At 41.2% G+C, this 14,043-nt stretch overlaps 1 protein-coding gene across 2 annotated transcripts; it reads right to left on the bottom strand.

The window, feature by feature from the left end:
* Positions 1–431: 431 nt before the first annotated feature.
* On the bottom strand, positions 432–13,679 carry ccdc92ba (coiled-coil domain containing 92Ba). Of its 2 annotated transcripts, XM_008309701.3 has the most exons (4): positions 12,650–13,679; positions 11,896–12,039; positions 6,581–6,628; positions 432–4,805 (listed from the first exon to the last, which is right to left on the bottom strand). In XM_008309701.3, exons 2-4 carry the CDS (start codon positions 12,029–12,031, stop codon positions 4,078–4,080), a joined length of 912 nt encoding a protein of 303 aa, XP_008307923.1. In that variant the 5' UTR covers positions 12,032–12,039; positions 12,650–13,679; the 3' UTR covers positions 432–4,077. The 2 variants fall into 2 exon arrangements, with proteins under 2 accessions (XP_008307923.1, XP_024910877.1); XM_025055109.1 differs by having other exon boundaries at positions 11,896–13,679.
* Positions 13,680–14,043: the final 364 nt, after the last annotated feature.

The raw sequence follows: 14,043 nt of genomic DNA, 5'->3' as shown, positions 1-14,043 counted from the left end.
CTCATGAAAGCCCAAGGAAAAAGTTGAAAACCAATGTCTAATTTCATAATTGATCAATAAAAAGGGTTCTGATAACATGGACATGATGCCTTCAGTAAGTACGTCATCTATTTGTGTTAGTTTACCTTTTTACATGTGAAGTAACCTTTTCCAGAACTCACAACCCCCAATCACGTTAATTGCACATCATATTATACATCAACATTTCTTTCTTGAATTTATTTATATTTAATTTCTATTTTAGATCACTTGTATTGATATCAAAAACTATGTGTTATTCAAACATTACTAGTTTTTATTCTTTGCTACAACTTACTCTGCATAAATGTCATGTTCCTTATCCATCTAAAATAACTGTGATGTAAAAGATTCATTCTTCTGGAAGGAGAAGAAAAAATGACTTTTATTTTGATGACAAAGAGACATAAAAGTAGACAATCCTTCAGTTTTATTCCAGTTATGTGTAATAGACCATTAAAGGAAGCAAACACAGTATATGCGGTACTCAGTCAGTAGCTTATGCTCTTTAAAGAACCAAACTGACAAACAGCCAGACTCACACCTCACTACCTCAGAGCTGGCTCCTACACAGCATTATTGCTAGTGCCCAGGTAACATGACAAACAAGATGCATTCAAATGATTCAGCAAGATGCTTAATTAATTCATGACATATCAGCAGCTGGGGGTAGAAGAGGACAAAAGAAGAAACACTTGTTGTTTGCAGAAGTGATGGATTATTATACATACCATTGAAGACAGATTATAGATTCTGTGAGCTACATAATCGTGTTTGAGTAAAGAGTCAGGATCTGAAATGCAAAGAACAAAACCCCCCATATGATACAGATATGCTCTCCTAGGTTGAAATAGAAATGCAAAGACTTGATCATTAAGGCAACGCGTTCACCTTTCTGCATGTTTTTTTCATACCGGTTCCTTTGACTCACCAGCGTTTTCACATTTTTGTGATCACACAAATCTCCAGCCTCTGCGTTTTAAACAACTGCAACTTCACTGCATACAGTAGCTAGTGTTCTCAGAACCCATATATCACACATGAATCAACCATAAATCCTACCAAATCACAGGAATGATCTCATACCTAGAAGTTGGTGCAAAGGACTGACTGGGAGAAACACAAAGATACCATCACACTCTGTCACGACGTGTGAGGAAAGATGATTGAACTCATCCACTACCAATGGCTTACTATCTATTGGATTGATTAGTTTCACATTTGCATTTTTGTAGGACATGGCTCATTCTACAAATAAAATAAACCGTTACATTGAGATTCAGAAACAGTCAAAAAAACTCCCAAAAAACAATTGAAATTCAAACGATCTGTCGGACAATTCATAAAAATGTGCAGCTCAATAAACCCAAGGTACAAAGTTACACAATTGTCTACACAAATACGTCAAGTTGTACTTAATCCAGTTGATATGAGTTACTTGTAATATATAAATATTGTAATATTGAAATATTGCTTTGTGTAACATTTACTAATAAAACCTTCCTAAAATTCCCACCGCTGGCTCTATAGGTGGAAAAAAAACATCTTCTCTCCAGCAGTTTTAAAAAGTCAGAAGTGCTGCACGCAACGGTCAGTACAGTAGGTGATGATGAACTTAAAGATGACAAAACTCTGCCAAAAACCTTCTGTGACCTGAACTCTTACTTATCATTTTAATAAGGCAGTAATTATAACGGGGAGGGAGGAGTCTTTATAAAACGACAGGCTGATGATCATCAAAGCCACAGCCTCTGTCGACTCGATTGACATTTGACCATTTTTTTTAAATTGCTATTTCCATTTTGTAACACTGGAGGTCATTATATACGCGAGATTCTCGAACCCAAGAAGAAGACAACACTCCTGTCTTTACCAGTCTGTCTGTGAAAACGGTTTACTGTAGATTGAGGTACAGACAGACATGAACTAAAGTATTAGTAGTAGTGTGTGTGTGTAGTTCTGGTACAGCTACACCTGTGGGGGATTTTGGGAAATAACTATAGTTTTACAGACACTGTACTCACAAAGGAGTTACTGAGTAACAGAGTACATTAGTCTGGAGTTAGGGTTAGAATTGTATCATATTAGAGTTAGGGCAAGGGTTAGGAATGGCCATATATTTGTAAAAGTTACTAAGTTAAGGTATTAAGTAATGTATTATTATTATGTATTATGTCAACGTAAAGTTCTAGGTCTACATAGAAAACACACAAAACCCGTGTATGTGTGTGTGTGTGTGTGTGTGTGTTTAGTCCACAAACACCACCTGAGTAAAGCCCGGGGTCCAGGGAGGCTAACTGATCTAAACTGAACATGATGTGTTTACAGTCATAACAGACAAAACAGTCACACCCACAATAGTATGAAACATAAACGTGACCACAGAGAGTAGTAGCCTTCAGTCGTCATGTGACCGGTTTGTTATGAAGGGTTGTGTGCACTTTCTGAGTGGGAAGTAAATATTAAAGGTAGAGTAGTAAAAAAAAACATAACAAACAATAAAACATTATAGCAATTTTCCGTGGGCTACTCTGTATATATTAGGTAGTAAATTAACATGAGAAAGTCATGTCAAATTAAAAGAAAAATACTTTTAAACAATAATAATGTGTGTGGTTTGGTTTGTTGGGACCTGGTGGTCAACTTTTATACTAATATAAAATATAACATTTTTATGATTAGACTAAACTAGATGTGCACATTTGAATAAAACCTGAACACCTTTATAAACTCCCATACATGACATCTACAATATTAATTCAAAGTAAATAGCAGTCGTCATAGTAGACAGAAGTTCTACACAAGTAAACAGAGACTCGTGTGGACAACAACAAAAAGGGGAAAAAAAACATATATTTTCCTGTTGATGAATGAATATCACTGTAGTATAATTTAAATAAGAACTCGTTCGATGTTCACTTTGGTTTTCAAATCATTGTATCTGTTTACTGTTTTCACACTGTGGATTATAAATGGGTATAATGTTTACTTTGTTATGTGTACATGTTTATACCTGTTGATATATGTGTGTGTAAATATCAAAATGACCCGTAAATAACTTATTTACTATTTATGGTGACAGATCTGCAGTTTTTGGCGCCCTCTGCTGTTAATTCCCTCCCTTTTCCTACCACAGGAATGACATAAACTTTTAAGAGAAAGAATAAGAAAGGACATGAGAGGAAGCACAGTATCAACACATCACCCGACCCGGGCTGCAACTGTAGTTTTTGTTTTTTTAAATTTGTAATTTATATATTTAAAACAGGTAATTATTGAAGTGTCATCATAAAAGGCGTAGAGCTCCAGCAGATCAGTGGCTCAACTCACCCACACAGGGCAGCATCACTTTGGGCTTCACTCTAAAACCAGTGGTCAGAACCAGAGTCTTGTGTTTACAAATACTAACCTAAAATTCCTGAATGCTTTCTTCAAAAAAGGTGAAAGATAAAAACATTTGAGGAGAAGAAAAATCAGCGTCACTTCTAGTATTTCAGATCAGTTTCACACGTGTATGTGAACCGTATTATTAGGACTTGGGTTCATTCAAAAACTGTTGCTAAAAAAATGATCTAAATGACAGGTGTTTGAAATTGTTTTAACTAAGATTCTAGGGGACTTGGAACACACACACACACACACACACTTAACACAGTGGACTCACACAGGAGACGACAATCACTTCAGATATTCTCAGCTGGCGTCGCACACATTTGGCCTGACAGAGTGATTTATGGACGACCTTGAAGGGTCACAGTTGTCTGCTGGGCTCGTGGTTGACTCGACAATGGCTGCTACTCTACAAGGGTTTCTTCTCTGCACAAAGGCCCCTCAGTCCACAGAGAAAGTGGCATCAGTGTAAACAGATTCAAACTGATTTAAAGTGACACTGAGTTTCATATCAAAGTCCACTTTACAAAAGGTTTTCTACGCTTAAGTGTGATATAATTCAAAAGCTAAAAGGAGTCTCTTCATCAGTCCAGTCAAAGGTGCAGAAGAACGTGTTTTAACAGTCCGCCATGAGGAATCACCCACTTCCACATCAAGTCACAGTAGATACTAATCCGCCTTGGTTTCAGCCGCAGGGGGCGCTGCAGCTGAAGACATGAGTCTGGCAGCCTCGTCCTGTGGTTCCACTGGAGCCTCCCCGCCACCTTCCTCCTCCTCCCCCTCCTTCTCCAGGCCCACAGGAGGTAGTCTTTGTGCTGCAGCGCTCCTGGAGCGAGGTCTGTGCCTGCGAGGGTGGAGGAAGAGCGCGGGGTCGGGCATGGCCGTGGGCTCCGCGGGGCCCAGCACCCTCTCTATTGGCACACATTCACGAGCACGTTCCACCCTCAGCGATGCTCTCTCTCTCGTGCTCTTACGTTTGGGTTTGACCACAGGCGATGAAGGGGAGGCTCCTGATGGCATCTGAGGAGGAGCGAGGTTCTGGTCGGCCCCCGGCCGGGCCCCCTGATTGCCGGCCCTGGCCAGAAGACCCTGCCTCTGCAGCATCCGCTGATGGTGCAGTTTCTGCCTGGCGGCGTGCAGCTGGAAGGACAGGTACGCAGCTGCTTCAGTTTGTTTCTGCAGCTCCGTGTTCAGGACGGTGGAACAGTGGCTGCGGCGTTTGAGCTCCTCCAGAAAATGGCGCTCCTTCTGTTTGAGATTGGCTCGGAGGGCCCCCACCAGGGCCCCTTTGTGAGTCAGCTCCTTTCGCAGCTCTCCTAAGGTACACTCCTTCTCCGAAAGGCAATCCTCCAAATCCTGACAGTGTTCCTCCAGGAGCTCCTCCTGCTCCTGTAGATCTGACACACAGAAGGAGGGAACATATTCCTGCACATGAGCTCCATAAGTTTAACACGTGTGTCATTAGAGTCTGGAATGTTGTGGGGAAAAAACACTACGTGGTATTGAACCCAGAACCTCCTGCCAGGGGTGCCTCCACTGCACCACTCTACTCTTATCATCAGTATCAATATGACCTTAAAAATAACAACTGTTCAGACAGCAGCTTCAGGCTGTGTTGTTGGATAATTCAATCACAATTCTAATAGTTATGGCACTGACTTTACAAATATACCAATACTACAGTATGTATTTGAAGCTCAATGACTTTTTTTTAACCTGAATGAGGTTCTGTCTAGAGAGCTCAACCGAGGACTGGCTTCCATACCAACGTACAGCGTGGGGAAGCTGTGAACTTTTAGTGTTTAATCAAATAACATAAATAAAAATATATAAATATATATAATCCTCCTACACTTAGTGGTGCTCACTGTGCCTCACTAGTTTATTTTACCAATTTTTAACAATAACAGAAAATAGTAAAAAAATTATAATAATATTATAATAATAAAATCTAATTATTATTTTATGTCAACAATATATATCATGAATCTACGTTTTTGATGTCTAGATGGGGAAAATTTTTATTTAATTATTAATAGTATATTTCTGGGGGGCTGGAACGAGTTAATTGGTTTTTAGATATTTTTAATGGAGAAAATTCGATCTAGATACAAGTGCTGTTGTGGAACAGATTAAACTCGTAGCTCGGGCCCCACTGTATTATTATCTATTTAAATATAGTAATAAATATTCTGCAAGAACACAATCCTTGGAGGTTTTGGTATTTCAGCTGGACATACACGGGTGGTTTGTTTCCTTTTCGTCATTCTGTCGACTGTAATAAAAGTGTGGACTGGACATAAGAACGGCATCAACACTTTCTCTGTCTGTCTGAGGACCAATCACTCTGGGATTTTCTGCTGCCCATCACCTAACTCCAGGCTGGGCTCACGTGCTAACTATAGACCACCTAATATGATCAAGCCCCTCCTTGTCTTCCCTCTGCTCCTCTCCTCCAGCTCTACAGCTGACCTGATCCTATCAGCTCCTCTGGCTCCCTCTCCTCTCTACATCTCATTCTTTATCTCTCTCTCAATCCACTCTTTTCCAGACTCAATGTTTTTTTTTCCTTCTCAGCAAAGTCTGAAAGCAGACACCCCCTCAGGGGCAGCGAGTAAAAAAAATTTAAGAGCAGGAGTAGGAAAAAAGCTGGATCAATTCGTCAGGATGAGTGGTAGAAGAAGAGCTGCCTCTCCCTGTATCGATGGACGAGGGAGGGGATGACCCGTTCTGTCTGCTCACTAATGCAGCCATGCAGCACTCCACTGCTGCACACATTCAGATTCATCTGTTTTTACTTCCTCTGGAACGGAGGTGACGCGGCTCCTCCCTGATCACAGACGCCACCGGTGCGTCTGTAAACCTCTGCTATAATCTAATCCAACAGCACACCAGAGATTATGTTGTCCCACTGCTGTGTCGGATTGGTGGGTTGAGGATGGGGTTAAAAAAAAATAGGGAGGAGAATGCCTGACAGCAATCTCTCCCTGGGGGGGATGGGAGGGTGAGGAGGGCAGATGGAGGATGGGATGGATGCAGAAAAAGAAAAAAGCGGGGCAGTTTATGGGGGCTGGGGGTGGACAGTGTGAGGATGAAAACAGGCTTTGAGGAAAAACAACATGAATTAAACAGATGATTATGTACATTTTTATTTATTTATTTTTTGACATACCAATTTGGCTTCGACCCGGAGGCTTCAACTCCAGCTCACTTGTCAATTCTGGGGGAAAAAGAAAGGCAGATGCAGATCGTTAGCTGAAGACAGACACACAGTGACAGAGGAACGTCTTTCTCAGGTCGAACTGAATACAGGAGCAGTTTCCAGCACAGCAGAGAGTTCATGCATAAGTAATGAAGCTAAATCTGAGACTTTACATCAAAGACCCCGAGACACTGCACACTTGGCCGATCGTGTCCTGGTACACTGCTGGAAATATTAAAGAAAGAAAGAAATAAACAAACCCTCCTCCCTGTGACTGCAGTAAGACATATCCACATCATTAGCATTCCTCCCTTAAAATCAATACGCACTTTATAAGAACCACTGAGGCAGCCTGAGGCAGCCTGGAGTTTATTCATTCGATCTGCCCCTGCTGGGTTTCACCATCTTTAAAAAAAAAAAAGAAAAAAGAAATTTGTACTATATTGATGCCACATTTGGGAAACTGCTGGGTTAGCAGCAGATATGATGTTAACAGGCTGCCGCAAGCAAGCACCAAGCATGTGGTTCCTCTGGGAATTGAAGCAAGAACTAGCTGCTTTCAAGGCAGGTGTGCTAACCGCTGCACTACGTAACCTATACCTTCTCAGACCACTGTTTTTAACCTGGTTCTCCATGACTTCAGTGTTCACGACCGTCTCCTGCAGCAGGAGCAGCAGCTGCAGCAGGAACTTTTTTTCCCGACTGGGATGAAGCTTTTTTCATGTCATGATTTAATGAGAACTCTTTGAATCCAATGGCTTTGTGCTATAAAAAAACAGGATGTCTGCAGCACTCCCGTCTGACTGTCGGACTGCACAATAAAACAGTTGCCATCAAAGACACGGCTGCACTTATAGTAACAGAGCTGAATCCCGTCACTGTGAGTCTGTCCACCAACACGATGGGGATGATTCAAACAATATGTGATTTCATATCTCCCACATGGACGTCGTTCAGATTCCACATGGATTTTATCTCATATTCTGGCTCCACAGCAGCTGATGAGTCAGGGCTTTGGAGAAAAAAAAGGCCTCAGCCTGGTGGGGCAGGTACAGCACTGTACAGTACTAGGGGTGTTAGATTGCTGGGGATCAGACTGACACTGGTGTCTGAACTGTCACTCATTCTGATGGTCACTGACAAGGCATGGCCGCAGCGAAACAGAAGACATACCATACCATAGCACATACCAAGAGGCTAAGGGAGGAACAGGTTCACAGACAGACACGGTATACAGTATATATAAAAACAAACTCTGCACAAGTTCATGTTCTCTGCATGAACTCCGCATAAATATTGTACGATAAAGGATAACCGTAGGCGTCACTACATATTTGTGTTGATGTGTGACCAGATTAGGTAAAATGGACTGGTGAGAACAGAGAGAGGAGTTATTTCCAGACCATTCTTTTCTGGCTGTCTGTGTCACACCCTGTCTATTTCCCTCTGCAGACAGAACAACACGCCCACCCGTGAAGCTGTCGTGAAGAGAGAGAGAGAGAGAGAGGCAGAGAGAGGGTGAGGAGGGCTGGAGGGGAGGCGATAATAAAGAAGAGGAATGGAAAAATAAAAGCAGAGTACAACTTCAGACACACTGACAGATTATATATTTATATGTATGTACACACTGTATATATGTATATATATATGTGTGTATGTATGTATAAATACATATATACATGGTTAACATCTAACAGTTAAGGTGCAGGACACCTCAAATATAGCAACTACACTTATATATAATATATATTATAATATAAATATATAAAATATACAAATATTTAAATAAAATAATTAAAAGCTGTTATTATTATTATTATTATTATTATTATTATTATTATGTATCAATATAATAATAGCTGTCATTTAATGTAAGGTAAAGTCAATTGTATTTTTTATTACTATATAACAAAAACGTTTTCTTCTAATTCAGAGTATAAAGTACACGGTGTGGATCACACTTCAACATCAACCATGTTATCCAACTGGGTCAGGCTTATCTGTCGCTGCCTCAGCGTGGGTAATATGGGTTTTTGTTTCATACAGTAGCTTCACCTTGACCGTTCATAAAGATATCTGAGAGAACACACACGTGCACAGCCCATAACTGAGTTCTCTCACACACAATAAAACACATTAGCCTGATTTCCAAAGATGTTGCTGATTCACAGCAGCAGGTGAGTGGAGCAGCCGCAGAGACAACAGTTCATCCACCGGCTCGACCTTGCTGTGACCTTTCATCCTGCACATTAGAGGAGTTGGCACAGCACACACTAATCATTCCTCAGCTTCAAATCTTCCACATCAGCATCTTCCCTCACGGGGTGTAGCGTGGTTAGCAGTGATGCGTCACAGCAGGAAGGTCATGGGTTTGCATTGTGCAGCACCTGACTAATTAGAACATACCATGATGATGCTGTTCATCCACCAAACCACATCTGTGATTTGTCATGAAGCTGGGTCAGAACGGCCTCATACATGCAGTACTGTGGGAGTTCCAGACAGGTACATGTACTATACCCTCCTGTTACAAAGCCTTTCTTTCCAAGCATTCAAAGAAAATGAAGAAAAACATCTGATTCGTGGACCATATGCGGGCAGCTAGCTGCCATTTGAATTTAGTTCAATATTACATCAACAGCTGGGAAATGATTCACATTGTCAAGAATGAACTTCTGCTTTTCCACATTTGCTGTATGTACTCAAAAAGCTGAACAATGGAGGATACACTGTAGTAATTGTAATGCGTGTACCGGATATTCATGCCACCGACTACAATATTGTCTTATCATGAGGTTTGTCTCTGTCTGTGCACAGTACTGACTACAATACACCAACTCCAAGAAGGTACATGTTCAATTATACTTTTGTATATTTTTCTTGACGATCAATTGTGAATATATCACACCTGCAATTGCTCAGATTGCATATTTTAATTGTTTGACAGCCCTACTTAAATCACAATAATCTGAGTGAGAACATGTGACCTTTCTACTATGAGGCAACAGAGATTACCACTACACCATCGTGTCAGCAAAAAAGTACTTAAAAATTGTACACAGTACAAAAATGAAATATTTTTGACTTTTTTGTTTCACTTCTACTGTAACGACGTGAACCTTTCGATCATGAAGGAACTCAATGAACGTTCTAAAGGTTGATCCTGGGTTCTGTCAGAGCAGACTCCAGCTGCTGCAGCGAGAAGAGGTACTATGGATCAAGAGAAGAGAACATGTTTGTTTGTTGCAGAGGGAACGCAGCTCCTCTGCCTGGAGACGCTGTTATCGATTAGACGGTGGCAAACTATCATGTTTCTCAACTTTTAGACTCACTCACACTGTTTTCCTGGAGACGAATAAATACATCCAGCAAAGAACTTTGGCTCCGTGGGGACGAGAAATCATCATCAATAACCTGTAATTAACACCGCACAGCTCAGATACAGAAACAGGAATATTTAAAGGTTTTAGAACGTCCACTCTCACACACTCAGGAATGAAAAGTCATGCAGAAATATATGGTATATGGTGAAATATGACTGGTGTGAGTATAGAACAGAAATGGTCAAATGATTTAAATGACAAAAGGAAGAACAAACACTACATCCAACACACACACACACACACACACCAGTACAGCCCTCCCCCTCTGTCTTTAGTTAACCACGTCCTCGTCATATGGATTAACAGAACAATGCCAACTAAAGATTAACCAGACAACACATCACATGTTTGTGTCTTCCTAAGGATTCATTTCTCTGTGTCAGTAACAATAGTTGTGTGACCGACTGTTTCAAACACTGTAATGAAGACAAAAATACATTTTTTAAAAGTCTCATAAAAGGGATTACCTTTCATTTTGACAACATTATTTTTAGACTTTTTAGAGTTCTGGCTCAAAATGTTCACATCGATTGTATTTGGAATGTGGGAATTTGTAAACTATGACAATGACAGGGTTTCAAACAAATCTAGGAAACTGGAAAAATGATACGTAAGAGAATCCTGCTCTGTAATACATATATATATGTCACATACATCTATGTGTACTGCATATATGTAGAGACACATATTGACCTATATGTATATATAAAAATACACATATAAATATATGCATATGTATATACCCATATATATTTATATGTGTGTGTATATATAAGTTATTAGATGTCTATGGTATATATGTATATGGAAAATACATATGTTTGTATGTATATGTGTGTAGAGAATGAAAGGTTAAATGATAAAAATCAAATGAATCACTTGGTAGCTGTGGATCAATCAAATAATCATGGTTAATCAAATTTAATTTAATTTTCTTTCTTGGGATGAAGATATAGTTTGGATTAAAATGTATATTCAGTCATCAGTCACAGTCAACTGCCATCGTACCAGTAAACGCCTCACTGCTGTCAGTCAAACTGAATTTCACTCAACAGTCTGCTGAATATAACCTGAACTAAACTGACTTGGCTTGACTGCAGCGTGTGCATTAAGATGGATTTTAATTACTTAGAGTCTGGACATGTTTGTTGTTTCTATACTGTAGCAAAGAATTCAATAGAACTTCAAAGTAAATGTCCTCACAAGACTGGTAATAATCACACGTGTGTGTGCTTTTAACGTGACCGTCCATTAAGCCTCCAACAGGAAATGAGGTCATCTACAGGAATCAAAGCATGACATCACCATGTAGTCACAGGCTGACACTGACTGATGGAACAGACACACAATCCACAGACAAAGGAGACCAACCGTGGAGACTGTATATTCTACAACATTCAAGTCACAGAAATGAAGCTGATGCCGTCTCCCTCCCCCGTCACCTCCCACCCTCCTCCAGCACGCCCCTAAAATCAGTAAGTGGTCACTCAGGCTGAGAAGAACGTGGTCATAGATGAGCTCCGGTGGAACTCTCACACTGACAGGAAACAGCAGAGCAGTTGTTCACTCGCTTGATGAATCTTTGCAAAGTGAACATTAAATCATTACAGGGAAAACAGACAGAGAGTCTGTGTGTTTTTTCTCCAACAATTTGTCAAATCTGCATTAAAGCTTTTTTTTTTTTTAATTTCCTCTGCGAGAGTCGCGTCAACGAGAGGGGTGACCGCTAATGAATAAAGAAGAGCAGCAGATGTAAGAAGCAAAACCAGGCCAGGAAATCATTTTTATGTGAACCATTAAGTGATAAAAAAAAACTCCTTTCGAGGATTTATCGGAAACAGCGGACGTAAAAAATATGACACAGACTCTCCCTTGTCGTTTCATTTGAGGAGGGTGACTCACCTGAGCATCGTTTCTGCAGGGAGAGGATCTCCAGGTGGAGACCGTGCAATAAAGTGAGGTGCTCCTGTCGGAGGAACACCGTGCTCCTCTCCACGCTCTGGATCTGCCGAGACAGTCTGCTCTCGTCGTCAGCCATGGTCCAGTCTGTGGGAGAAAAGGGAATCAGAGACAGGACAGACCAAGAAAACCAGCCTGGAAATGATATTTGCATCACAACTATGTTAAAGCTAAATCATGACTACAACATCAGACCAGTATATATAACAGAAAGAAGAGAGCTGTAAATATTTTCAAAAATTATGGCTAACCATTTTTGAATGGTCAGAGTAAATTATCGACTTGCTTGCTAACAGCAAAACAACATAATGTGGCCTTAAATCTAGGCAGTACCTGCCTGTACTTTAACAGTATTTAAACAGAGGCAACACCAAAAAAAAGTGAACTGCTTTCTTTCTCTACGTCCTCATAAATATTCAGTGTTACTACAGTACTTCAAACGTCATTCAATGCACTACTACCTTTATTTAAAAATGGTTGAAATATTTCGGTGGACACGTGGCCGGGTCATCACCTACTGTTGACCGAGGTTAACTCTGCCCCCTGTCAGTGAGCAGGGTGAGTGTGTACTGAGGTTGAGCTCACACCTACATCATCAAAAACAGGACATGGGAGTAAACCTGCAGCTGGTTACAGGGGGCACTGCTGTGCTGTGCTCCCCTGCATTGGGGTCAACACCAGAGTTTGTGCTTCTCACCTTTAAAGGGATGTTAAAATGCAGCTGCAACGTTGGAAATTCGATTCAAAGATGTCACAAAAACGGTCAAGGCATTGTAGTCCGCGGTGAAGGTTCGAATCCTGTCAGCCTCAGGACTGGTACTGAGGAGCATCAAAGTGCTGCTCAGCTGCATGTGACGCCGTTAGATTTCAGCAGAAAGACGCAGGAAAAGATGCGTAAAAGCCGCACAACCTGCGCGACGCCGGGCGCCGCTGTCCACATGCGCACCGGGCTGCAGCATCACTCGGCCCGGACATCGTTAGGACGACGGTGTGGTCACCGTGAAAGCCCCGTGTTGACGGTCCACAGATGCGCTCAGAGATCGGCTGAGCTGGGAAATGATGAAAACAAGGCACAGTGAGCAGAGGACGACAGAGCATCGGATGACGGAGTCAGCGTGGCTGCTGATTGGACGAGCCGGGCCTCATCAGTGTGCGTAACATCGTCATCCACTCACAATCAATACAATTCTATAATAGAACACATCATCAGAGAAGGGAACTCAGAGGGCAAGGAAAACACGTCTAATGTGTTTGATTTATAAATGAACCTGGAAGGAGCATTTACAGAAAGAAAACAGAATTATACAAAATAGATTTTGGAGAGCGCCGTTTTTCCTGTATATAAAAATATAATAAATTAGTCGTTTTTATTATTTACTGTTGGTTAGAGCTGGCACGGACAAAGAGCAGATAATAAATGCACAGCACTTCCTCACCTGCAGGCTCTGGTTGCAGGGTTAACATCAGTGGTCAGGGTTAACACAAGGGGGCAGTACAATCAGCTGACTCCAGGTGACATCAGGCTAACACCTTGGAAGACATGCAGAGACAAAGCACCATTCACACTAACATTCACATCAACAGTCTGAATGTTAGTGTAAATGTTGGTGTAAAGAGACAGAAATGTGCACATTAACATTCACAATACCAGTGTGAAATTTGGTTTGAAGAGACACACGACTATTCACACTAACCTTCACACCCTTTGTGTGAAGGTTAGTGTGAAAAGACACTCAACTACTCACACCAACAATGTGAATGTTAGTGTGAATGTTAGTGTAAAGGAGTACTTATCAAATAGTGGGGCGGGCCCCCCGAGGGGAGCGTGGTGAGGTGCCAGGGGAGGGGCGTGAGGGGCTTCAACTGGAATATGGCACGCATATGGACATCAGTGTACCACTGCTGTAATGCTAACAAGCCTCCAGTCACTAGGTGGCAGCAACTGGTTTGTACAGATAAAAATATACTGTATATGTTATCAGGGTCTCAATGGTATTTAAATGGGTCGCAGAGAGGGGCGGGGGTGTGAAAACATTTCTGTCCCCAAGGGGGGGCATGACAGAAAATAACTGAGAACCACTGGTGGAAAGA

Source organism: Cynoglossus semilaevis, chromosome 4 (genome assembly GCF_000523025.1).
Source record: "Cynoglossus semilaevis isolate Cse_v1.0 chromosome 4, Cse_v1.0, whole genome shotgun sequence".
NCBI classification, from domain to species: domain Eukaryota; kingdom Metazoa; phylum Chordata; class Actinopteri; order Pleuronectiformes; family Cynoglossidae; genus Cynoglossus; species Cynoglossus semilaevis.
The sequence above is the reverse complement of the archived record's forward strand: the minus strand, read 5'-3'. Positions and strand labels throughout refer to the sequence as shown.